This window comes from Lipophrys pholis, assembly GCF_963383615.2.
Source record: "Lipophrys pholis genome assembly, chromosome: 11".
In the NCBI taxonomy this organism is placed as follows: domain Eukaryota; kingdom Metazoa; phylum Chordata; class Actinopteri; order Blenniiformes; family Blenniidae; genus Lipophrys; species Lipophrys pholis.
The window spans coordinates 31,413,280-31,437,875 of NC_137631.1; the positions used below are offsets into that span (position 1 = coordinate 31,413,280).

Sequence of the window (24,596 nt, forward strand, 5' to 3'; positions counted from 1 at the left end):
ACACTGAGGGTGGAGCTCATCCCCCCTGCTCCACCCTCTCCACTGGCTGCCTGTGTATCAAAGGACTTCACAATGGTCCTTCTGCTCTAGAAAGCTTTGAAGGGTCTCGGCCTAAATCATCTCAGATTGACTTGTAGAAGATCAAAGCTCCAGACCTCTGAGGTCATCAGGAAGAGGTTGACTCACTGTTCCTACAGTCAGAAGAAACAAGGTGAAGCAGCTTTTAGTTCCTACCTCCTCACCTGTGGGACAAACTTCCTGAACACATGAAAGGCCTCTTCATCCTCCATAAGAACAAGAAGAAAGTTGGGCAGTTCAGGTCCTGGCCAACAAAATGACCTCATTTCTTTCTTCCAGCTTCTTCTGGCAGAAGAAGTTTGTTTGGGCTGTTCCAACTGTCCTGCCGAACTGTGTAGGAGCTGCTCTGCTGAACCTTCTGCTCTGCCGTGTGCTGCTCATGTGTTCCAGCTCTCTCATGACTATCAGTCATATTTTAATCATATTTAGCTTGTAACATCTCCACTGTAGGAGCACCGCAGCTCGTTAACATGTCGGAGTGCAGGCTTTTACATGATGCACCTGAACGCATCACGAACAGCTGTCAGCTCCTGGAGTTCAAACCAACCAGCATGGCGCTCTGACTAAAACTCTCTTTATTACTGGAACAGTTCAGAGAAATGTGATTCTGAAAGCTCTGGAGGACAGAAATAAACTGTGTAGCTGAAAAGTTTAAACGCTGCATCACAGACGTGTGGCTGCTGTGAGGGGCGTAATTTTTGTGCAGCCTATTATCAGTTAGATTGGTTATTTATTCACCTGGGAGCTGTTTAACTTTAGTTCCTCATAGCCTGGCAGCCTCTTTTCTTTTGATTTCAATTCAAACCTTGTGATTATGAGATTAAATCAGCAGTTAGAGGCACAGGGGAAAGTGTTAGAAATGCGCTTTTTGTTGTCCATTTTCAGAAATTTGTAGTTTTTTCACCACGGCAGACGTCACTAACCTGAGCCGCTGTGGGATTATGATTACATTGCCTCGTGGAAGTGCGGCCAGATTGTCACAACAATGTGATCGCTTTTCCCAAACTCCCTGAGGAAGTCTCCTAACACTTTTACTTAATACTGTGACGTCATCCACGGGGTTCGGGAAAAGTCCAAATGGATAGGAAAGGAGAAAGGAGGGAATATTTGGAAGCACCCTATGATTCTGACAAGTGGCCATGAGTTCCTCAGAGATGTATCATCCACAATAATCACCGCATCACTGATGCACAAATTTCTTCCAAGCATTGACATTCTTGAATCAGTGTGAGGTATTCGTTGCACCAGCGTTTCCAGGAGATGCTTTCGAGAGACAGTACTCTGTGTACTCGGAGTGGTAGCTGCACCTTCACTTTGAGGTGATGGACTGTTCTGCCCTCTAAAGTGTTGAGGGCTGAAGATGCCTTCATCGTGGGCCTGCTGTTTATGGCAGCTTCTGCTTGATAAAGTCCTGGCAGATTTTATACATTTTTAGGAATCAATTTTCCAATCATGTTTTTAGGCAATTTTTTTTATTTTTTACCCCTGCTTCCCTTCACACGTCCTGATCGTCCTATTATCAGACTAATTTGGGTTTTTTCATTTTTCCTCCGTCAAAGCACGTGAAAGTTGGTAATAGTTGTACCAGGGTTGAATTATCTCAAAGGGTGGAAATGAAAGTGAAAATTTTATCAAGCATTCATAATTTATTCAAAAATGTAAGGTAATTTATAGTTTTAAATGCAAAGTCAGCACTATCTTGTCGCTCGATTGCTCTCATCTGAACGCAAACTAAAAGCGGAAGCGACACGAAGCTGCCGCATGAACCAAAGATCTGCCACTCGCGCTCATGGCTCACCGCGGCTGATTTAGCCTTATCCACATGGTGTGCGATCTGCTGAATGCAGAGCGCTCCTCCCACCGACGGAAGCGCCTGTGTTTCCTGTCGAAGTCACGGTGGTGGTCCCGGTTATCTATATATATTTTGTTATTATGGCGTTATTCGAAATATGGCATTAGTGTTCAGCTTCGTATCGTTAACTGTCACTAAAGTCTTACAGCTGTCTGGTCTCGTGGATAAGAGGAATGTTCTGAAAGTCCCCAAAATGGAGGAAAAAGCATTAGAAGTGTATGGTAAGTGTCGAAGGCCCGCGGACCCACATTTAGTCAGTTCCCAAATAATCCGAGATTGGAATATAATTTAATGATTTGATATCCTAAAAACTACTTGCTAAACTTCCACATTGTGTTTTAACATCTGTTTTTGAGTGATTGCACCAAGCTACTCAGGATCGTTTCACTTCAAAACGTTCAGACTGAATTATTTCTCACGTTTTCTTTGCGTTCAGGCCAAACTGGAGTAGAAAATCCCCGTCACGAGGGGGAAACAAATATTTCTCTTTTATAACTTTTATCATAATAAATGTGTTTAACTTTTTGCAAAATTGTGATGAAATGTGTGCCTTTCCTCAGCATGATAGTTTCCTTTTAATTTTGAGAGATGTATCATGATTATTTTATTAAATAATGAATATTTTAAACATAATTTATCGTATAAGTTTAATAGAGGTCAAATAAAACTATAAAGTAACCCAAGGAACTTCAATAGGGTCTTTGCATTTTCAGTGCTTGGACCCTAATAAGCTTTGGTATGACAGTTGCAGACTACTGGATATGAATGCTTGCCAGAATTAAAGAGAAATATTTAACTTTTTTAAACCCATTGGATTAGGATTCAAATAAAAATTCTTAATTGGTTTGACCATCTTTTTTAGGGGATACATATTAGAAACCTGACAGATCCGTAAATAGCTTAAACAGAAATGTCAAAAATGATCTATACAGCAAACCACTCAGAAAAAACTCTTCTTCCTCTTTCTCCTGAACAAAATGGATTGAGTCTTAATTAAAACATATTGATTATATCATAACAGGACTGTACGCTTAGGAGCAAGCAAAATATTTCAGTAGCACAAAGACAAATTTAGTAGCACACACAGGTGTATGGTTTAATATGTTATATTGGTCAAAATCCATTTGATATTGGTAAAAGAATGCATTTACTTAGGTTGCCAGGCAACTGAACTGGTTCTTTCAGTAACAACTTTCTGACATGACAAAACCAACAACACGGAATAATGTGAAAAACAAATGATTACATTTTTAATATCAGCTTTAAATGCAAAAATGTTAAAGAATTTTTGACACCATATTCCATGTTGATCCTATTTACACGACAACGTTTCACCTGACAACACCTAATCAGTTAAAAAAAGGAGAGTGTTTCCACTGCAGCAGGGACACAGAGACGATGTAGTTAGTCTGCCGGGCCACTGGAGGGCGCTGTTGCTTGATTTTATAATGAAACTACACAGACGTGTGCAGAGAACAAAACACTATAAAGGTGAAGAAAATGGAGAGAACCTGACATCCTAGTGGACTGATGAGGAACCGGATGATATCAGGGAGAGTCTCAACTATTAAACTACTGATCTGGACCATAAAACTAGAATATGGACCGCGGGTCGTACCACTACGGGTCGTACCACTACGGGTCGTACCACTACGGGTCGTACCACTACGGGTCGTACCGCTACGGGTCGTACCGCTAAGGGTCGTACCGCTACGGGTCGTACCACTACGGGTCGTACCACCACGGGTCGTACCGCCACGGGTCGTACCGCCACGGGTCGAACCACTACGGGTCGTACCGCTACGGGTCGTACCGCTACGGGTCGTACCGCTACGGGTCGTACCGCTACGGGTCGTACCACTGCGGGTCGTACCACCGCGGGTCGTACCACCACGGGTCGTACCACTACGGGTCGTACCACCACGGGTCGTACAACTACGGGTCGTACCGCTACGGGTCGTACCACTACGGGTCGTACCACCACGGGTCGTACCACTACGGGGCCGCCATGTTTGTTTCCAACTGGAGAGCAGGAGGGAGGGGAGATGAGCAGTAACAGGCTCTGGAGCCTCCATCAGTCTCTGCAGAAGGGATTTGCACCGTGAAAGAATCTTTCCACCTTGGGAGCCGGATTAAAAACTTCAGGATACAGTGGATCAGAACACTGGTGCCGTGTAAACGGACCCCCCAGAAGTGAAGAAAGTTTTGGAGAAACTTGTTTTCGTTGTCGTGTAAACGGGGCCTTAATTATTTTTGCTGTCAAAAATAACAGTGAAAGGCATAATTGCCTTCATTTGATCCCTTTGGAATTGACCCTTTTTCGAATATTGCACTTTTGAAAAGCTCAGCCTCTCCAGGAGGTCGGAGACTGGTGCCAGAATCAATAAATCAATTAACTTCACGATAATTAAAAATGAGCTGGATCAGTTTTCCAGGCTGGAGAAAGTTTCCTTTACCAAAGACGTCACTGTGAGCGGCGCTCACTCTGGTGTTAGTGAGCGGCTCTCACTCTGGTGTCAGTGAGCGGCTCTCACTGTGGTGTTAGTGAGCGGCTCTCACTCTGGTGTTAGTGAGCGGCTCTCACTCTGGTGTCAGTGAGCGGCTCTCACTCTGGTGTCAGTGAGCGGCTCTCACTCTGGTGTCAGTGAGCGGCTCTCACTGTGGTGTTAGTGAGCGGCTCTCACTGTGGTGTTAGTGAGCGGCTCTCACTCTGGTGTTAGTGAGCGGCTCTCACTGTGGTGTTAGTGAGCGGCTCTCACTCTGGTGTCAGTGAGCGGCTCTCACTCTGGTGTTAGTGAGCGGCGCTCACTCTGGTGTTAGTGAGCGGCTCTCACTCTGGTGTTAGTGAGCGGCTCTCACTCTGGTGTTAGTGAGCGGCTCTCACTGTGGTGTTAGTGAGCGGCTCTCACTCTGGTGTCAGTGAGCGGCTCTCACTCTGGTGTTAGTGAGCGGCTCTCACTCTGGTGTTAGTGCTTCAGACGATAAACATGAAGTAGATAACGACTTTAGAAGCGTTACGGCAGAAGCGTTACGGCAGCAGTGTGACGGCAGCAGTGTGACGGCAGCAGCGTTACGGCAGCAGCGTGACGGCAGCAGCGTGACGACAGCAGCGTGACGGCAGCAGCGTGACGACAGCAGTGTGACGGCAGCAGCGTTACGGCAGCAGCGTGACGGCAGCAGCGTGACGACAGCAGCGTGACGGCAGCAGCGTGACGGCAGCAGCGTGACGGCAGCAGCGTTACGGCAGCAGCGTTACGGCAGCAGCGTGACGACAGCAGCGTGACGGCAGCAGCGTGACGACAGCAGCGTGACGGCAGCAGCGTGACGGCAGCAGCGTGACGGCAGCAGTGTGACGGCAGCAGCGTGACGGCAGCAGCGTGACGGCAGCAGCGTGACGGCAGCAGTGTGACGGCAGCAGCGTTACGGCAGCAGCATGACGGCAGCGTGATGGCAGCGTGACCACTACTGATTAGTTCAGGCGCCGGGACCACATTTTCAAGAAAAACCCTTTCTATAGTGAAATATGAAGGTAAAAGCAACAGCAGTGAAAACAGTGAAAATGAGCTTTAGGGCCTAAAGGGTTAAAAACCTCCACTTCTTGCCATCAATTCTTGCCTGCTACCATGAATAACTGTTGATGTCAGCGCTTTTATATTTATTTCAGTGATCCTTTGGCGTACCACTAGAGGGAGCCCCAAGTACCACTAGTTTACACGTACCACACTTTGAGAATGACTGTACTAAAGTATACATGTATTCTCTCTAAAGACAACTTGAGGTTAGTATCAGGACAGTAAAGGAAGCAGTACTAAGTATTTTTGTTCCATGTGGACAATGTGGGGGTCTGCATGACGTCATCATCTCATAATAAACTAGTTCTATCTTTAGAACCTCAGAATGACTTTATTAATCCCTGGGGAAACTCTTGAGCAAGGCAGCAGCAACACAATGTTTCCAGCTCTAACGCAGCTCCAACCATCGGGACTATTTTCAGGGAGTTTAGCGTGGAGTAGGACGCAGCTTGACGGAGGTGTGAATCGCCTGCTGACAGCCTGGAGGAGCTGCTGCTCATTGTTCTGATGTCGCTGGCAGCGTTGTTCTCCACGGGGAACTGGTGTTTTAAAACGGTGACGTCTGGCTGCAGAGCGCCGCCCTGCTGTACAAACATCCAGGTCGTTGCTTTGCTAACATCCACGTTGCTGCGTTGCTTTGCTAACGTCCACGTTGCTGTGTTGCTTTGCTAACATCCACGTTGCTGTGTTGCTTTGCTAACATCCACGTTGCTGCGTTGCTTTGCTAACATCCACGTTGCTGTGTTGCTTTGCTAATGTCCACGTTGCTGTGTTGCTTTGCTAACATCCACGTTGCTGCGTTGCTTTGCTAACATCCACGTTGCTGTGTTGCTTTGCTAATGTCCACGTTGCTGCGTTGCTTTGCTAACATCCACATTGCTGTGTTGCTTTGCTAACATCCACGTTGCTTTGCTAACATTGCTCGTTGCTGTGTTGCTTTGCTAACATCCACATTGCTGTGTTGCTTTGCTAACATCCACGTTGCTGTGTTGCTTTGCTAACATCCACATTGCTGTGTTGCTTTGCTAACATCCACGTTGCTGTGTTGCTTTGCTAACGTCCACGTTGCTGTGTTGCTTTGCTAACATCCACATTGCTGTGTTGCTTTGCTAACATCCACGTTGCTTTGCTAACATTGCTCGTTGCTGTGTTGCTTTGCTAACATCCACATTGCTGTGTTGCTTTGCTAACATCCACGTTGCTTTGCTAACATTGCTCGTTGCTGTGTTGCTTTGCTAACATCCACGTTGCTGTGTTGCTTTGCTAACATCCACATTGCTGTGTTGCTTTGCTAACATCCACGTTGCTGTGTTGCTTTGCTAACATCCACATTGCTGTGTTGCTTTGCTAACATCCACGTTGCTGTGTTGCTTTGCTAATATCCACATTGCTGTGTTGCTTTGCTAACATCCACGTTGCTGTGTTGCTTTGCTAACATCCACGTTGCTTTGCTAACATTGCTCGTTGCTGTGTTGCTTTGCTAACATCCACGTTGCTGTGTTGCTTTGTGGTGTTGTGAGACTAAAATCCGTCCAATCAGCAACATGTTGCCATGAAAAGTTGGATAGCACAGTGCTACTTCCCTAGCCTGCTCGCTGGCTGCAAACTGTGGACTGGATTTCCTGCCTCATTCCTCCTGGTCTCATTGAGACCCGCCTCCCTTCAGGAAATCCAGTCCACAGTTTGCAGCCAGCGAGCAGAGCAGCAGCAGGGAAACACTGGGGATCATTTCAGCACCATGAAGCAGACCAGGATCATGGATCAGACCAGGATCATGAAGCAGACCAGGATCATGGATCAGACCAGGATCATGAAGCAGACCAGGATCATGGATCAGACCAGGATCATGGATCAGACCAGGATCATGGATCAGGAACCTCTGCAGGAGGAACGTGTTCTCTCGGTCCTCAGGGAATGCTGCGTTTTCATATTGTGTTTGCACTTTATTTTTTAGGGGATTTTTCTACTAGCATATGTCTACACTGTAGGCACGTTGGCACACATTCAATATTTGGGACAGATTGACGGCAGAGTTAATTTATTAATAGTTTGTCATTAGTCCTCCGGCGGGATATTTCTTCACCAAATGGACCGTCTTCAGTGTTTGGACTATCAGCGCATACCGGAGGAAAACCGCACACCCAGAGAGAACATACACACTTCACACAGTAAGGTTCCTGCTGGGATTTGCACCAAGACCTTTTTTTTTTTTTTTTTGAACTGGGACCTTGTGGCTGTGAGGCGAGAGGCTGTGGACTCACTGTGGAGTCAGGAGTGGTGAGTGGAACATGTATTATCACATCAGATCTACAGTCTTTACTCTGTCGTCTCCACGGTAACTGATATGGACTCAATCACGTCTCCTTGACGATTGTTGTTGGCGTCTCGTCTTCAGATTGTCTGAATCTGTGTCGTAGTTCCTGGACTCATCGTCAAGGTTCCGCCAAATGTGTTCGGTCTGACCTCCAATGCTTCCGCCAACACTCTCTCATACTCTTCTTTAAGAAAAGGTCTTCAACTATCGCTGAATACTGTGAAATGTCACTTCTCTGTGCGTCCGCCGCCGTGTTGAGCCTGGCTGTGTTGAGCCTGGCTGTGTTGAGCCCGGCCCTGTTGAGCCTGACTCTGTTGAGCCTGACTCTGTTGAGCCTGGCTGTGTTGAGCCTGGCTGTGTTGAGCCTGGCTGTGTTGAGCCTGGCTCTGTTGAGCCTGGCTGTGTTGAGCCTGGCTGTGTTGAGCCTGGCCGTGTTGAGCCCGGCCCTGTTGAGCCTGACTCTGTTGAGCCTGGCTCTGTTGAGCCTGGCTCTGTTGAGCCTGGCCGCGTTGAGCCTGGCCGCGTTGAGCCTGGCCGCGTTGAGCCTGGCCGCGTTGAGCCTGGCCGCGTTGAGCCTGGCTCTGTTGAGCCTGGCCGTGTTGAGCCTGGCCGCGTTGAGCCTGGCCGCGTTGAGCCTGGCCGCGTTGAGCCTGGCCGCGTTGAGCCTGACTCTGTTGAGCCTGACTCTGTTGAGCCTGACTCTGTTGAGCCTGGCCGCGTTGAGCCCGGCCGCGTTGAGCCCGGCCGCGTTGAGCCTGGCCGCGTTGAGCCTGACTCTGTTGAGCCTGACTCCGTTGAGCCCGGCCGCGTTGAGCCCGGCCGCGTTGAGCCCGGCCGCGTTGAGCCCGGCCGCGTTGAGCCCGACTGTGTTGAGCCCGACTGTGTTGAGCCCGGCCGTGTTGAGCCTGGCTGTGTTGAGCCCGGCTCTGTTGAGCCTGACCGTGTTGAGCCTGGCTGTGTTGAGCCCGGCCGTGTTGAGCCTGACTGTGTTGAGCCCGGCTCTGTTGAGCCCGGCTCTGTTGAGCCTGACTGTGTTGAGCCTGGCCGTGTTGAGCCCGGCTCTGTTGAGCCTGACTGTGTTGAGCCTGGCCGTGTTGAGCCCGGCTCTGTTGAGCCTGGCTGTGTTGAGCCTGGCTGTGACGTCACAGCAAGACGGAGGAGGTTGAGAAAGCTATATGGGCGGAGATCCAGAATCACGCCTTCATTTTACTCGTTTTTCGTAGTTGTTTTACTTGCGGATGATGGTAGTATGACAAAAACGTTTTATAATGAAAATACTTTTATTTTGTATTGAGGTTAGCAAGCTAACCAGCAACTCCATATTTCTTTCTGGTAAACCAACTCAACACGAACAGCCTCCATAGTAAACACATGAAAGACTGGCCGTCTTGGTAAAGACGACCACTTTATTGGACTGAAGATAAGATGACTCATTACTCTGACTCATTACTGCCACCCAATGTACAAAAGTGACATTACTTAGATTTTACTTATCGCACCTTTAATGTTGTTGGAAACTTCATGTTTGGCAGGTCTGTTTGTTTATTTATTTATTTTTTGGCCATCTCCAGAAATAAGAACAAACTTCTTGGATAAACATTTAGAGATGAGTCCTGGTCCAAAACAGGAATATTGGTGTGGGTTTCTTCATCGTCATCATCCTCGTCTTGTTTTCTTCCTTCCACCAGATGTGATCCGGTCAATCCGGGACCCAGAGAAGCCCAACACTCTGGAGGAGCTGGAGGTGGTGACGGAGAAGTGTGTTGAGGTCCTGGAGCTCGGGGAGGACGAGTACCTCATCATCATCAAGTTTTCCCCCACAGTTCCTCACTGCTCTCTGGCCACTCTGATCGGTGAGTCCTGGAGCTGATGACAGACTCTAACTAGAGTCTGAAAGACTCTAGTGAGTCCTGGAGCTGCTGACAGACTCACTCGAGTCTTTCAGACTCTAGTGAGTCCTGGAGCTGCTGACAGACTCACTCGAGTCTGAAAGACTCTAGTGAGTCCTGGAGCTGATGACAGACTCACTCGAGTCTGAAAGACTCTAGTGAGTCCTGGAGCTGCTGACAGACTCACTCGAGTCTGAAAGACTCTAGTGAGTCCTGGAGCTGATGACAGACTCACTAGAGCAGGGGTGTCAAACTCAGATCCTCGAGGGCCGCAGCCCTGCACGTTTTCAATGTCTCCCTCCCCTGAATGTCCTGATGGTTCATCACCACATTCAGCACAAAGCCAGAGAACGAGCTGCTCATTGCAATCAGCTGTGTTGAAGCTGGGAGACATGGAGAACGTGCAGGGCTGCGGCCCTCGAGGCCTGGAGTTCCACACGTGTGCACTAGAGTCTTTCAGACTCCACATCTTAGTTCTAGTAGAGAACCCACAGGTCATGTTTAGATATCAGGCACCCTGCCATATGCACTAACGATATGATACCAACACATTTCTAGATGTTCGTGGATTTTTGCATCAGATTGTTTTTAAATAACAACGCTCATCTCTTGCCCCAAATCCACTCCCGTTATGAGCGGGCTGTTTGTTCTTGTTTGTTTGTTTGTTTGTTTGTCTGTTTGTTTGTTTGTTTGTTTGTTTGTTTGTTTGTTTGTAGCTCTCACCAGCTGCATTTGTCACTTTTGGTCTCTTTTCTTTGATTGTTTTGTTTCTGACTTCTGTACATGGGCCATCAGGTACGCAAGTATTCGGACCGTCAATCAATTACCCTTATGTGGTCCAGTATTTGCATTGTTTGTGTGAATTAATTGCACTTTTCCACTGTTTACATTTCTGGCAGCATGCATGGAAATCTTCCATTTTGTGGGTCAGTCATGTTTTTCCGTCATGTACTTTGTGCATCATGATATAGTGATAGCAGGATATATCGTTTAGCTTTAAGTTGACATAGTTTTGGATGATTTAGGTTACTGTGTCACCTGTGTATTGTATCTGCTAAGTGGTTAACGGTCGTGTTGCACATCAAAAGAAAGGTAAGATACTTTCTATAATCTAGTCGGCTCCTGGAAAACAACCTAATGCGTTAGGTTTGAGGGCTTTCTACTCCTTCTGATTGAACTTATTAGAGCAAAAACACCCCCATCATCCATAGTAATAAAATAAGCATGGACCATTATGCTCTGGATGTTCTGTCACTGTTCTGTGTGGTATCTTCAAATTAATCTGGTGACTTTGTCGAAATTAGCTAGACCTCTGATGTCACATGCTAAACCTGAATAGCAGAAGTTGAGGGGATGAGTGTCAGATTACTGTCGATGCATCATGTCCACATACTGCTGAGGATGTGCTGGTCCTCTACAATCGTGGTACATACTTTTACTTGCCAAAATAATGTTTTTAACCTCAATTTTGACTTTAGCTGACCTCGCCAGAAACGTGATTATTGCTGAGAGTATGACCTACTGTGAGCTGTCCAGTGGAAAACAAGTGGTGAAGGCAGCAGCGTGCATTATTATCAGATTGTTACCCCACCCCAGATATTCAAACTGACTGTCTACAAAATAAGGCCACTGCATTTCAGAAGACCCCACCCATCCTGGACATGACCTGTTCTCCGTACACAAAACACCACCAACAAAACACCACCAACAAAACACCACCAACAAAACACCACCAACAAAACACCACCAACAAAACACCACCAACAACACACCACCAACAAAACAGTTTCCTCACGTCCAAGACTTGAATGCAGATAACTTTAGCACCTTTGTGCTGATTTGCACAATTTATTTCTTCTTCAGTTCATATTTTATATTATATTAATTTGCTCTGCCGTTTTTGTGACTGACAATCAGTTCAGTTTATGTTGGTCATGCGAGTCGATTCCTCTAAAGTACATTCCCCTCATTGTCTGCTGGATAATGACTGATAGAGCTGGTTTTCCTAGAGGGACTACTTCCTGGTGGGATCAATGGCTAACACATCATTAGTTGTCTCCTTCACTCTGAGTAATGTACTGTAGGGAAGCTCTCTGAGCAGCAGATAAACTGCTGGCTGGAGGAAGTTGCTACTCCCCCTGATAACCTTGGCGATTCAAGATGGCGGCACACATGCTGTGGCTAGGTGCTCTCTGACCCACAGCAGCTTTTATTTGTGTATTTGTTTACTTTTTTGTGGACTCAGTGTCGGGCTGCAACTAACGATTATTTTGATAATCGATTAATCGGCCGATTCTTTTTTAGATTAATCGATGAATCGGATAAAAAAAGAAGAAAAAAAAGAAAATTTCCACCTCTTTATTCCAAAAACACAGCAAATAAATGCACAAATAAAAAAAATAGGTTGCTGCTTGAATATGTGGTTACAATAATATTAAATTATAATAAAACGTTTGTCAAAAAAAATGATGTACAAATGTTTACTATACACTCACCGGCCACTTTATTAGGTACCCCTTGCTAGTACCGGGTTGGACCCCTTTTGCCTTCAGAACTGCCTTAATCCTCCGTGGCCTAGATTCAACAAGGTCCTGGAGACGTTCCTCAGAGACGTTGGTCCATATGGACATGATGGCGTCACACAGGGACTTATTAAGTGAAATACTTATTTCACTCAATAAAATGCAAATCAATTTCTATCTTTTATTTAATGTGGTTTTCTGAATGTTCTTTTTGATTTTCTGTCTCTCATTATTAAAAGGAACCAACCTTTAAAGTTACAGACTGTTCACTTCTATGTCAGTGAGCAAACTAACAGAATTAGTGAGGGGTCAATTAATTCTTTCCTCCACTGTATAGTTCAGATAATGTAGACGAGAGAGAAGACGGATGGATACAGCTAATGGGGTTTCTTTTGAGGTAAACTTTGATCCATTGAAGTAACACCATGAGTTGATATCATATCCTCCATAACTTTTCAGGCTCACAAATATGCTGTTGCATTAATCTCTGTCCTAATAGCTGGAAAGAAGTGAAGCAGAGGAGATGAGACCAGGAAGGACTAGAGCATGGAAAAGGGGAGTGACTGATGGAGCTTAGAGGGAAAGGAGAAGACGATTTAAGTGATCTGTGAGACCTATAGTTAGGCTCATGCATAATACACCCCCAAGTATATAAACCCCCCAATGTGAAGCGGGTTGGGGAGAATCCCCCCCATTTTGGAAATTGAAATTCAAGCCCTGAATGTGACTTATTTGAGTGATTTAGAAGCAAGAGGAAGAGCGCTGTTATTTGAAAGAAGAAAACGTAATGCAGAAAGACATCAACATCATATACTTAATCTGTATATTTATCACATTGAGTATTGCATGCTCATTGTGTAAACTTGGTTGTAAAAGTTAGAATTATTGTGAATATATGTGTGTATATACAGTTGTGCTCATAAGTTTACATACCCGGGAGAATTTATGATTTCTTGGCCATTCTTCAGAGAATATGAATGAAAACATAAAAACCTTTCTTCCACTCATGGTTGATGGTCGGGTGAAGCTATTTATTGGCAAACAACTGTGTTTACTCTTTTTAAATCAAAATGACAAAAGAAAGTATCCAAATGACCCGGATCAAACGTTTACATACCCCAGTGACTTTGACCTGATAACATGCACAAAAGTTGACACTAACAGGTTTGAATGGCTAATCCAGGTTCCCACCCTGACCTCTGACCTGTTTGTTTGTAGTTAGTGTGTGTGTATAAAAGGTCAGTGACTTTCTGGGCTTCTGACAGACCATTCATCTTCCATCCAGTGCTGCACAGACGGATCTGGATTCTGAGTCATGGGGAAAGCAAAATAATTGTCAAAGGATCTGTGAGAAAAAGGTAATGGAACTGCATAAAACAGGACAGGGGTATAAAAAGATATCCAAGGAATTGAGAATGCTGATCAGCAGTGTTCAAACGCTGATAAGAAGTAGAAAATGAGTTGAAACCAAACCACGGTCAGGTAGACCAGCAAAGATTTCAGCCACGACTGCCAGGAAAATTGTTCGAGATGCAAAGAAAAATCTATAAATAACTTGAGCTGAAATCCAGGACTCTCTAGAACATCGTGGTGTGGCTGTTTCAAGATGCACAATAAGGAGGCAGTTGAAGAAAAATGGGCTGCATGGTCGAGTCGCCAGAAGAAAGCCATTTCTGCACAAATGTCACAAAGTATCCTGCTTCCATTACGCCAAACAGCACAGAGACAAGCCTCAACACTTCTGGAACAAAGTCCTTTGGAGTGATGAGACCAAAACTGAAGTGTTTGGCCACGACCATAAACATTACATTTGGAGAGGAGTCAACACGGCCTATGATGGAAGGAACACCATTCCTACTGTGGAACATGGAGGTGCATCACTGATGTTTGGGGGGGGGGGGGGGGGGGGGGGGCTACAGAGGCACATGGAACTTGTCCAAAATTGATGGCAAGATCATTGCAGCATGTTATCAGACAATACTGGAGGAAGACTTGCACTCATCTGCCTGGAAGCTGCACATGGGACGTTTCTGGAGGTTCCATCATGACAATGATCCAAAACACGAGGCCAAGTCGACCTGTCATTGGCTACAGCAGAACCAAGGGAAGGTTCTGGAGTGGCCCTCAGTCTCCTGACCTCAGTATCATTGAGCCACTCTGGGGAGATCTCAAACCTGCAGTTCATGCAAGACAGACCAAGAACTTAGAGGAACTGGAGGCTTTTTACCAAGAAGAATGGGCAGCGTCACCATCTGAGAAACTAAAGAACCTTATCCACAACGACCACTAAAGACTTGAAGCTGTCATTGATGTTAAAGGGGGCAATGCACGGTATTAACAACTGGGGTATGTAAACTTTTGATCAGGGGCATTTGGATACTTTCTTTTGTCATTTTGATTTAAAAAGAGTAAACACAGTTGTTTGCCAATAAACAGCTTCACCCGACCATTAACCATGAGTGGAAGAAAGGTTTTTGTGTTTTCATTCATATTTTCTGAAGAATGGCCAAGAAATCATGAATTCTCCCGGGTATGTAAACTTATGAGCACAACTGTATATATATATAAGTACATCTCAAGAGCTTGTGAACAATGTATTGATGTAATATTTGCAGAGCTGGGAGTCAAGCTTTGACAAATATTTTGCAGAACAAACTACCGAAAAGTTGTTGATATGGTGATAGGTCAATGTGTAGTGCAGCCATAGTTGAAAGTCGCAACACTGATTTAACACTCAATGAGCAAATGAATGCTTATTTTAAAAACTGAAGGTGATGTGTGTTGACTGATTGCCACATCTTGCCGTCACTGTAATTCATTTCCTAGCAGACTTCAGTGACTCCAGAGTACAGAGTACAGAGTACTACGAACCTGATCAACACATCCAGGATCTCTGTTTCCTGGTTGACTGATCCAGACACTTTGGATCCTGATCACCGTTACTATGAAGCAGGTTATCAACTCGCTGGTTCAACCCAGACCCCCGAGTGAGCGTTCACATGAAAGGGGCGGAGTTTGCAGCATCTGACCAAAGTCTGCAGAGCAGTTAATCTCTGAGATTCTGAAGAATTAAAACCCATCCAGCAGCTAAAAGCAACACTGCTGCCGCGTTCACAGCCAGACCTGACTTGTTCATGCGTCATTTCATGAGATTATACAATATTAATTAATCTGCAATATAAACAAAATAGACGGCATTGTGATCACTCCGTTTCACTTTATTACAGCAGAAACATGTCAGGCTGAACTTCCTCACTGCTCTTCTTTAAGTTTATTCCAGATTAACCCTCGTGGAGATAAACTGACCTGGAACAAGTCCAGAACAAGAACCTCCTTCAGAGCCTCAGAGACCAGGATTTATTTTATTATGTCAAAAAGATTGTTCTAGATTAATTTATCCTCTCCACTGCAGCTCAGAGCTGAACCTGCGCCCCAATCACCATCATTTAAGAATGGGCGGGGCATTTTACAAGAGATCTGATTGGTCAGGAGGCGGAGCTCTGACCTCTTCTCTAGAACATAACCTGCTCCAGAGCAGGTTAGACTTTCAGTGTCAGTTACCATGGTGATTTATCCTGGTGAGAAGTGAGCGAGAGTCATAGTACAGAAAACCAGAGTTAATCCTGAAGTTACCTGATAAGAGAAAACCAGAGTTAATCCTGAAGTTACCATCATAAGAAGTATCTCGATAAGAGAAAATCCAGTGTCGTAGTACAGGCCTCAGGTCATATATCCTCCTATAACAACCCTGAGGGTATTATTGTAGTTTCCTGTCTGTGAACGGTTGCTGATGGTGTTTTCTGTGTCTGCAGGTTTGTGTTTACAAGTGAAGCTTCAGCGATGTTTACCTTTCAAACATAAGGTGAGCCTCACAACAGAACCTCATTAAAGGATTACTGCATCCCAGCCACAAATGACACTTTAGCCGCAGTCCCACCACACTTTTTGTGCTGGGACGAATCGGGGCAGGATGGGTTTTCACGTGGTCCCACCAAAAAAATTGTATGGAAAAAACCCAGACCACCGGCTCCGATTTTCCGTCACCCCTCGGTCAGGAGAGGAGGAGATTCAGCGGGAGATGGATGCTGCTGTTCACACTGAAGGTTTGTGCTGTGTCACATAGAACAACTCAGCCGCCTGCTTCCGCCTTCTTCGCCCAACGTGTCCCTGCGTCGTTCACAACCCTGCCTTCATTTGAACCATACTTTCTGTGGTTTGACCACGCCACGGAGTTCAGTCTGGGTGTGCTTTGCCGGACCGTGCCATCCTGCTCCGCCCCAGGTACTGCGTGGAACCGCAGCTACATTTAGTTTCCTTGTACTCAGTATTGAAAGACCTGCATTCCTCACATACCATTGGAATAAAATAGATTTTATCTTTGCAGTGCTTACATCATTCAAACGGTCTTTGCTTACCAGACGTTTTCGAACCCAAACCCTTTCATTGCTTTCAGTACTTATACGACTTAGTAAAGCCTACTAATTTACATCAAAATCACACTAGCATGCCAAACCAAGGGCTGGAACAGCCCTGGGTATTTTGCAATATGTCAGTAAAAATTGTTTTAATTGCAGATGTTTTAGCTGATTTTACCATTATTACTATTATTATTGTTGTTATCATTATTATTATGAGTAATAATAGACAAGGTGCTTGTGGTAAGAATTTAAGCCTGGGATTTTCAAGGTTTGTGTTGAGGGTCACATAAAAAGCACTCTTGAAAAAAAGTAAATGTAAAACCAAAAAGAGAGAGACAGACAGAACTACAGGAGAGTATTACAGTTTGTTACTTTTTAAATTCCATAATTCTTGTTTCAGTGCTGCTTTGGTTTCTGTTCCCTCATTTCATTAATTTATTGTTTTTAATTGTGCTCTGTTGCATTTGAAGTATAAAAACTGCCATATAAATGAACTTATTAGTACTATTGTTGTTGTAATTTTTGTTATAATACAATAGTTAGATGCCAAATAAAGAAAATGTAATGAATTCAGTCACCAATCTGTGAGAACAGTGACAGCGATGGGATGAGGAAATCCCTCTCATGTATCCTGTCGTCTCAATCCTGAGGCCAAGATGTTGCATCAGAAAGTCTGTTTCTCATTCTGTTTCTTTAAGTCAGTGATCAGAGGTGAAGAACACTCCTCCGCTAAATCCTCCACTCTTCTTGTCGCAGTATTATCAGACAGCGGTACCTGCTTTTAGGTGCGTTACACGATGAGTTACTAATATCATTTTCTCGTCATTCCTGCCACATTCCTGACATTCTTAATGTGACCTAATGCATCTGAATATAGTTCTTAAATGGGCCTGACATTCCTCATATTCCTGGAACATCTTTTTGGCTCCAATAAATATTCTAAGAATATCAAGAATCACCTGTATGGTGAAGTTAGTAACTGAGCGAGTGGATTAGTAGTGATGCATGCTGATGCCCACATCTCTCACAGCAAAATCCACAACAGATTCTCCCGATTCGCTACATTTCTGACAGATTAATGATAGAACGTGACTATACGGCGCAGAGTAGCCTGCCGCAGTGCGCAGCTTTGAGCATTAGTTTGCAACATGGCAGAACAATAATGCTGATGGTGCATAATGACTTGTGATGATCCACCACCATTTCCTGCTCTTACTTGTAACTCATGATAACAGGTCGTGACTGTCCATGACGGCGTGATGCCTCGACCCTGAATCATAGAATTCAGGTCAAAATGCTGATCTGTGGTCAACTGGAACTGAGATTCATGCCAAACCTGTCGTCGTTATGTGGAAACGCACCTTTAAGAGCTCCACAACCGTTTTCTTGCTTTTCTCGTCGTGACCATATCAATTGCGCATTTTTTAATTAACTCAGCATCAGCAAATAGTTAACTTTCAGACATGATCAATATCTCACAATAAAATAAATAAATAAAAAAACGTGGCCTCGGCTGTTGTAACCTAACCAGCCTGGTGCTTTGAAAAGTAATATGAAAGCATATGAATCAGAGCATTTTACTTACAGTCCCACATTTGCAATAGAGTCACGGACAGTTGGTACAGATCTATGCTTTATTACAAGTTTTGCAGCGTATCCAGCATCGTTCTGGCCGACTTTATAAAAACACTCCTCCGTGAAGTGCAAAAACTTTGGAAGTCTTGTTGGTAGATTCCCATAAAAAATAAAATGAATGCACTGGGTCCTCACAGGCTCAGATGAAGGCAGTAAAAATCCACTCCTCTGCTCATTGATGCAATTAAGAACTGTGCATCCAGCGTGTTTTCATGTATCTTCGCCATGTTTCTTTACCTGTAGCGGTAGCCAGGTGAAAAAACGTAGCGCGAGCTGAACGGCCTGGTTGTGGGCGGGTCAAAGGGAGGGTCAACCTGGATTGGGGTTGGCTAAAAAACCCTGGTGACGCTGCACAGGGTTTGATTTCTGACTTGCTCCTTGGAGCAACACACTTTAGAAAAACTGTAACAAGACAGAAAAAGTAAAGACAGACTTTCTTCACTTCTGGACTGTCATTCCAGGTATGGGGACACATATTACTGTAGGACAACCATTAGAAAGGGAATTTTGCATGACATGTCCCCTTTAAAGCTGGTGGCATGCAGAAACTTTGAAGTGCTGCTTTAGATGATCCACTTTGTTGACAGCGCCGGTCTGCATGCAGATCAAGCATGGGCCAATAATATAAAGGTAAACTGTTCAGTCCAGTTAGAGTTGAACTGACTGTTTTCCTGGTCGACTTTGCGCTTTTTCACGCTGCAGGTCATGTTGTTTCTGTGTTTAATTTTGACTTACTGCCCGATGACGGGGGTTTTGCAAGTAGTGAAATTGAAATCCATGAACGTCTGAGCGGAGCACACGTTGACATAATTACATCAGACGCGCACAGACTCCGGCTCCGGCTCTGGTGTGGGATCAGGTCCAAACAAGTTAGAGCAGTGCATTTTCACCCCACAAATTCCACTTTATTTCACGTTGATGCACAGCTAATGGACCGACGCGGGACAGACAGTTGACTTCGGCTTGCAAGGCCGCCTATTGTGGACCTCTGGACTAGAGAAACCTCAACCAGTGGTGGCTGGCCAATAGAGGGTGCTGGGGCGCCATCACCAACCCAGAAAATTTATAAACTGTAATAATGTCCAATATGTTTATGCCAACAAACTAACAATGAGCCCTGAACTTTAAGTGCTTCATTTTCTATAAATAATCTTCAATAAAAGAGCAGAGTTCTCTCTCTCTAATTTGTATAAACAGCCTGGGGTTACTAGCAGTTTCACCAATTATTGATTAAATGATAAATTGATTTCACTTATATAGTGCTTTTCAACTGCTTGAGCAGTCGCTTTACATCGTTGGTCACATTCACCCATTCATGCACACCAATGGAGGCGGCTACCATCCAAGGCGTCTAATCCACCCTTTGGGAGCAATTTGCGGTTCAGTGTCTTGCCCAAGGACACTTCGACATGTGGATAGGCGGAGATTGGAATCAAACAACACTCTACCAACAGAGCCACAGTTGCTCAACAATAGAAGGGAATGACATACAGTTAAAACAGTCAATGTCATTTGATGACTTGGGGTGACTTTTAGATTAGCCATTGCCAGACTTGTTCGGTTATTGGCTAAAATCACTTCTGGTTTGTTCTCGCATGTTTCTATGAGACGTAGCAATAGAGATAACAAGCGATTATTAACTCTGTTACATCTCTTCTAATTTACCCGTTTGAAAAGAGAATTTTGACTGAAAAGCTACAGGCCAGATTCAACTTTCTCCATTAAAGTTATTTTTAAATGCACACAAATATACAGAAATGCATGCAGGTGGTCAGGGAGAGTGTTCCACAGTCTTAGGGCAGCAGATGAGATGGCCCGATCACCCATCGTGTGGAGGTTCGCTCTGGGGGCTTGTAGGTAGTTTTTAGAGTCAGAACGCAGGGCCCGGGCAAAGTTCTGGGGTTTGAGGAGTTCCTGAAGGTAAGGGGTGGCATTGCACTGGTGAGTGAAGAGGGAGATCTTGTCCTCAGTTCTGAGTGGGACAGGAATTTCAGGATAGGGGTGATGTGCTCATGTTTTTGCACTCTCATCAGGATCCTGGCGGCGCTGTTCTGGATGTATTGTAATTACCTTTGTCAACAAAAGTTGGGGCGAAGGTATTGTTTTTGTCCATGTGTATTTATGTATTACCAAACAGTGATGACAAGAAGCAATTTAAATGACCATGTCAAATGATGGAAGGAGTGGTGTGGTGGATCAAATAACTGTAATCTATTGGTTTCAATGGTGACAAATGTGGCGTTGACGAAGGTATGTGCTCTACTCAGTTCCTGTTCTAGTCTCTGGATGCTCTTGCTAGATATCCCAATGAGGAGTGCATTACAGTAATCCAGTCTTGAGGAGACAGAGGCGTGGACTAGGTTCTCTGCATCAGCCAGAGTGAGTGTTGGGTAATGTGCCTGAGGTGGAAGTATGAGGTCTTGCAAAGGTGTTTGATGTGATTGTTGAAGGTGAATTGCAGGTCAATTTTAACACCCAGCTTGGGGACGGATGTGGAGAGGGCAATGCTTTGGCCAAAGAAGGTGATGGTGGAGGAGCAGAGCTGGTGAAGTGTGCCAACAACAATGGCTTCAAGCTTAGAACTGTTCGGCTGTTCAGAGCTTCATCCATGCCTCTTTCTCCTCCAGGCAGCTGGTCAGGGTGGATATTGACAGAGGAGCTGAAGACATGGGGATTGTTCAGAGGTAAAGCTGAGTGTCATCAGCATTACAGTGGGAAGATGTTCCGTGTCTGCTAATGACATTGCCCAGGAGGAGCAGGTAGATGGAGAAGAGGGTGGGGCCCAGCACTGAGCCTTGAGGGACACTGCAGGTGACAATGTGGGTGAGATGTTGCTCTTTCCAGAGCCACATGCTCAGTTATACCAGTCAGAAATGTTGCCATGGAGATGCTCTCTGCTCAGTGTTTCACACTGTGATGTTGCTACCTACCCTGCCTAGTTAGCATCGATAGAAGCCAATGGCTATCATGCAGCGTTGGCGAAGGTATGTGCTCTACCGAGTGCCTATTCTGGTTGTTTTACGTAAATTGTGCTTGTTGCTTTAACCTCCTGAAGTGCCTTAAAGAATCTTGAAATTGTTTTGAGTCTCAAATCTTCCCTATAAGCACTTACAAAAACCTTCAGTAGAGTATTTTTATGGACTCTGTCCATTGTAAGTAAAGCTGATTAAATGGTGTCGGACCTGGAGAAATCTATAGTGTTCACTACTATCCAATCCATACTCTTTCCTCAGTGCCTCAGTGCAAAACTGCTCAGAGTTCCTCAGTGAAAGAAACTGCAGTATGAAGAGAGGCCCTTTTTAGCCCATTTCTTAAAGCACATATTTGGGGAAAAGTCAAGGTCATGAGAGCCGCATCTCAACATTTATTTCTATTGGAAGTGTCTGAAACAAATATAAAATCCATGACATCATATTAATTTCTACAGATTCAACTTGAGCATCTAAACTAAGTACAGGTGTCAAATTCCACCTAACCAATATCTTCCTTTATTTTGGGATTTGATGGAATAAGATTTAGGCCATACAGTTTCGTGAGATCTTTCTGTATGTTTACCCCCAAGTATCTGATATGTTCCAGATCCCAGGATCATTGAATGTTGAACCTTATCATCTGGCTGCGTTTATAATTGAAACTCAATATTTGTGTCTTTGAAATGTTCAATTTATGTCCTGAGACCCCGGTAAAAGCATCTAGTAGTGACCATACATTTTGGAATTGAGCTCTGTGGCCTTGAAAGATATAGTAAAATATCATCTGCAAACAATGACATTTTATTTTCTTGACCTGATAATTCCATACCTGTAATATCTTTATCATGGTTGACTTAGTGTTTGAATAAAAATTGCAAACAATAATGGACTGATTGGACCAGCCCTGTCTTGTCCCCCTTTCCAAAGTAAAAGAGTTTGAGACAGCCCCATTTATTTATATTTTTATATAATCCTAGATGCAAAGTTTTATGATACTGGATTTAAAAGTTCCCAGTTCACTTGGTCAAGGCTTTTTTCGCGTCTAGACTCACTAATACTGCTTAAAGTTGATTTGTACGATGAATTACATGTAACGCACAGCAAACGTTGTCTTGTGTCTGCCTTTGGTGTATATAACCGTCTGATCGAGACTTATTGTTTGGGGAGGAATTGTTGCCGAAATGTGCGTGAAAATCTTATCTTGGTTCAATACACTTATAGGTCTATAACTCCCACAGTCAAGTTTATTTTTACCCTCCTTTGTTATCACAGAGATAATTGCAGGGTATCTGTGTCTTAAGGAATCCATCCATCCATCCATCCATCCATCCATCCATCTTCTTCCACTTATCCGTTTCCGGGTGGTGGTGGTGTCAGTCTGAGCACCGTCACCCAGATCACATTGCACCATTAAGAACCTTCCTGGCGGTGGAGAGCCCACAGGAAGGTGGAGAGCCCACAGGAAGGTGGAGAGCCCACAGGAAGGTGGTGAGCCCACAGGAAGGTGGAGAGCCCACAGGAAGGTGGTGAGCCCACAGGAAGGTGGAGAGCCCGGCGTGAACTCGAGATTGTAAGTCTCATGCCCTACCAACTGAGCGAGCCGGCTGTGGGCTTAAGGAATAGTCAAGTTTGGGCATCAATTCGTTCTTACAGTTGGGAGCCGGTTTGTCTCTGCTGCTGTCCCTTTTCAAACCAGACTGGAAGTCCAACACTGTTTTTGTATGATAAAGTTCTTCTGTTGTTCTCTGCAGATGTATTTCAGAAGTTCACTTCACGTTTTTCTCGGTGGAATTAAATACAAACAGAAATGTGCAAGTTATTTAATGTCAATTTCTTTGTGTCTCTCAGTTGGAGATCTATATTTCAGAAGGGACCCATTCTACTGAAGAAGACAGTAAGTGGGATTTATGTCTGTTTGTTATTTAAAATGATATTAAAGTGAGCCAGCTAGAATGAGCATCATTCTACCATTAAATATACTTTATTCGTTTTAGGAAATAGGCTCATGGGCCACTAATTCTGGCCATAGTGCTGGGTACGGTTTACTAATCTTAGGTTTTCTTGAAATTCAGAGGAAAATGTATCCATTTTGATCTCTGGTCCTTTATTATACCAAATAAATGATAAAAACCTGGCAAGATGAAACCATAAGAATCCTAATTTTGTTGATTCTATAACTTTTGTTTGTGTCTCCAGTTAACAAACAGATCAACGATAAGGAGCGAGTGGCCGCCGCCATGGAAAACCCCAACCTGAGAGAGATCGTGGAGCAGTGTGTCACTGAACCAGATGACTGAGCTCTTTCTGGACTCCTCCCCGGGAGGAGCTTGAAAACTCAGGGGAGAATAAAAAGGCAAAAGGAATGAAACAACAGCCTCCTCCTTCCCTGCTGGGTGGTTAACAGCAGTCGGTCTTTGTAGTCGTCTGCCCAGCTGGGTTGAAGGCCAGAATCCAACGCTGTTCTACTTTCACCTCCTTCTCCATCCTTCAGTTTGTTCCTCAAACAGACTGAAAGATTTTATACGAGGAGAGTCTTTAGCTTTAGCTCTTGGAAGATCTTGAAGAACGGAACAAGACCATGGAGAGCTTGGTATTTTTTCTTGGTGTTATAGTTTTTGTTGTTTGCTGTTTTTGTAAATGCCATTAACACTTCTGATGAGAAGATATGACTCTTTTAGGAAAGGATTCTATTTTTGAATAATGTTTAAATGTTCAAAAGAGTTGTGTGAATAAAGCTACTGTATGACTCAGAATGTTTCATAGCCTACAAATTCACCGACATCAACTCAGTCAGCAGGCTGGTGCTATTTTATAAACGCTAAAAAACAAATCTACTAGTATTTAAAGGTCTTCTAATGATCAGTCAGGATCATTGGTCTGATCACTGGTGATAGTCTGCATATAGGTCCCATCCTGTCTTGTGACAGCCACCCGCAGGCAATAGAAAGAATCATTACATTTGTATAACTACTTTATAGTAATAACCTTAAATATGTTGACAGTGGCTCTTGGTGAAAATTGTGACCTTTTTGTCAAAGGGCGTGTCCTTGATGGCCCTCTGAACCCATCGCGTCTGACAGACACACGACCTCAGTGAAGCTGCCCCCGACTCCACGCAACACTCAGTGAAAATAGTCCCAATTGTTTGTGCTGAAGGAATTATCGTCTGTGCTCCTTTCATTTTTACAATATTAAACAATAATTGAAATGTGGTTTCAGGCAGCGATCGGTCCTGCCGTCATTTGGACGGTCAACTTTCGTAAAAGATGGCATCCCAAATTTGGGGAGTTTTTGAGCGGGTTTAGGGGGTCAAAATTGAGCTCAATGGCACGTCAGGAGTCAAA

General features: G+C 44.5%; 1 protein-coding gene across 1 annotated transcript; it reads left to right on the top strand.

Annotated features, from left to right (window-relative positions):
- The first annotated feature begins 1,936 nt into the window (after positions 1-1,936).
- ciao2a (cytosolic iron-sulfur assembly component 2A) lies at positions 1,937-24,003 on the top strand. Its single transcript, XM_080476051.1, has 5 exons — positions 1,937-2,151; positions 9,505-9,669; positions 16,040-16,089; positions 23,101-23,146; positions 23,449-24,003. Exons 1-5 carry the CDS (start codon positions 2,028-2,030, stop codon positions 23,547-23,549), a joined length of 486 nt encoding a protein of 161 aa, XP_080332177.1. The 5' UTR covers positions 1,937-2,027; the 3' UTR covers positions 23,550-24,003.
- Positions 24,004-24,596: the final 593 nt, after the last annotated feature.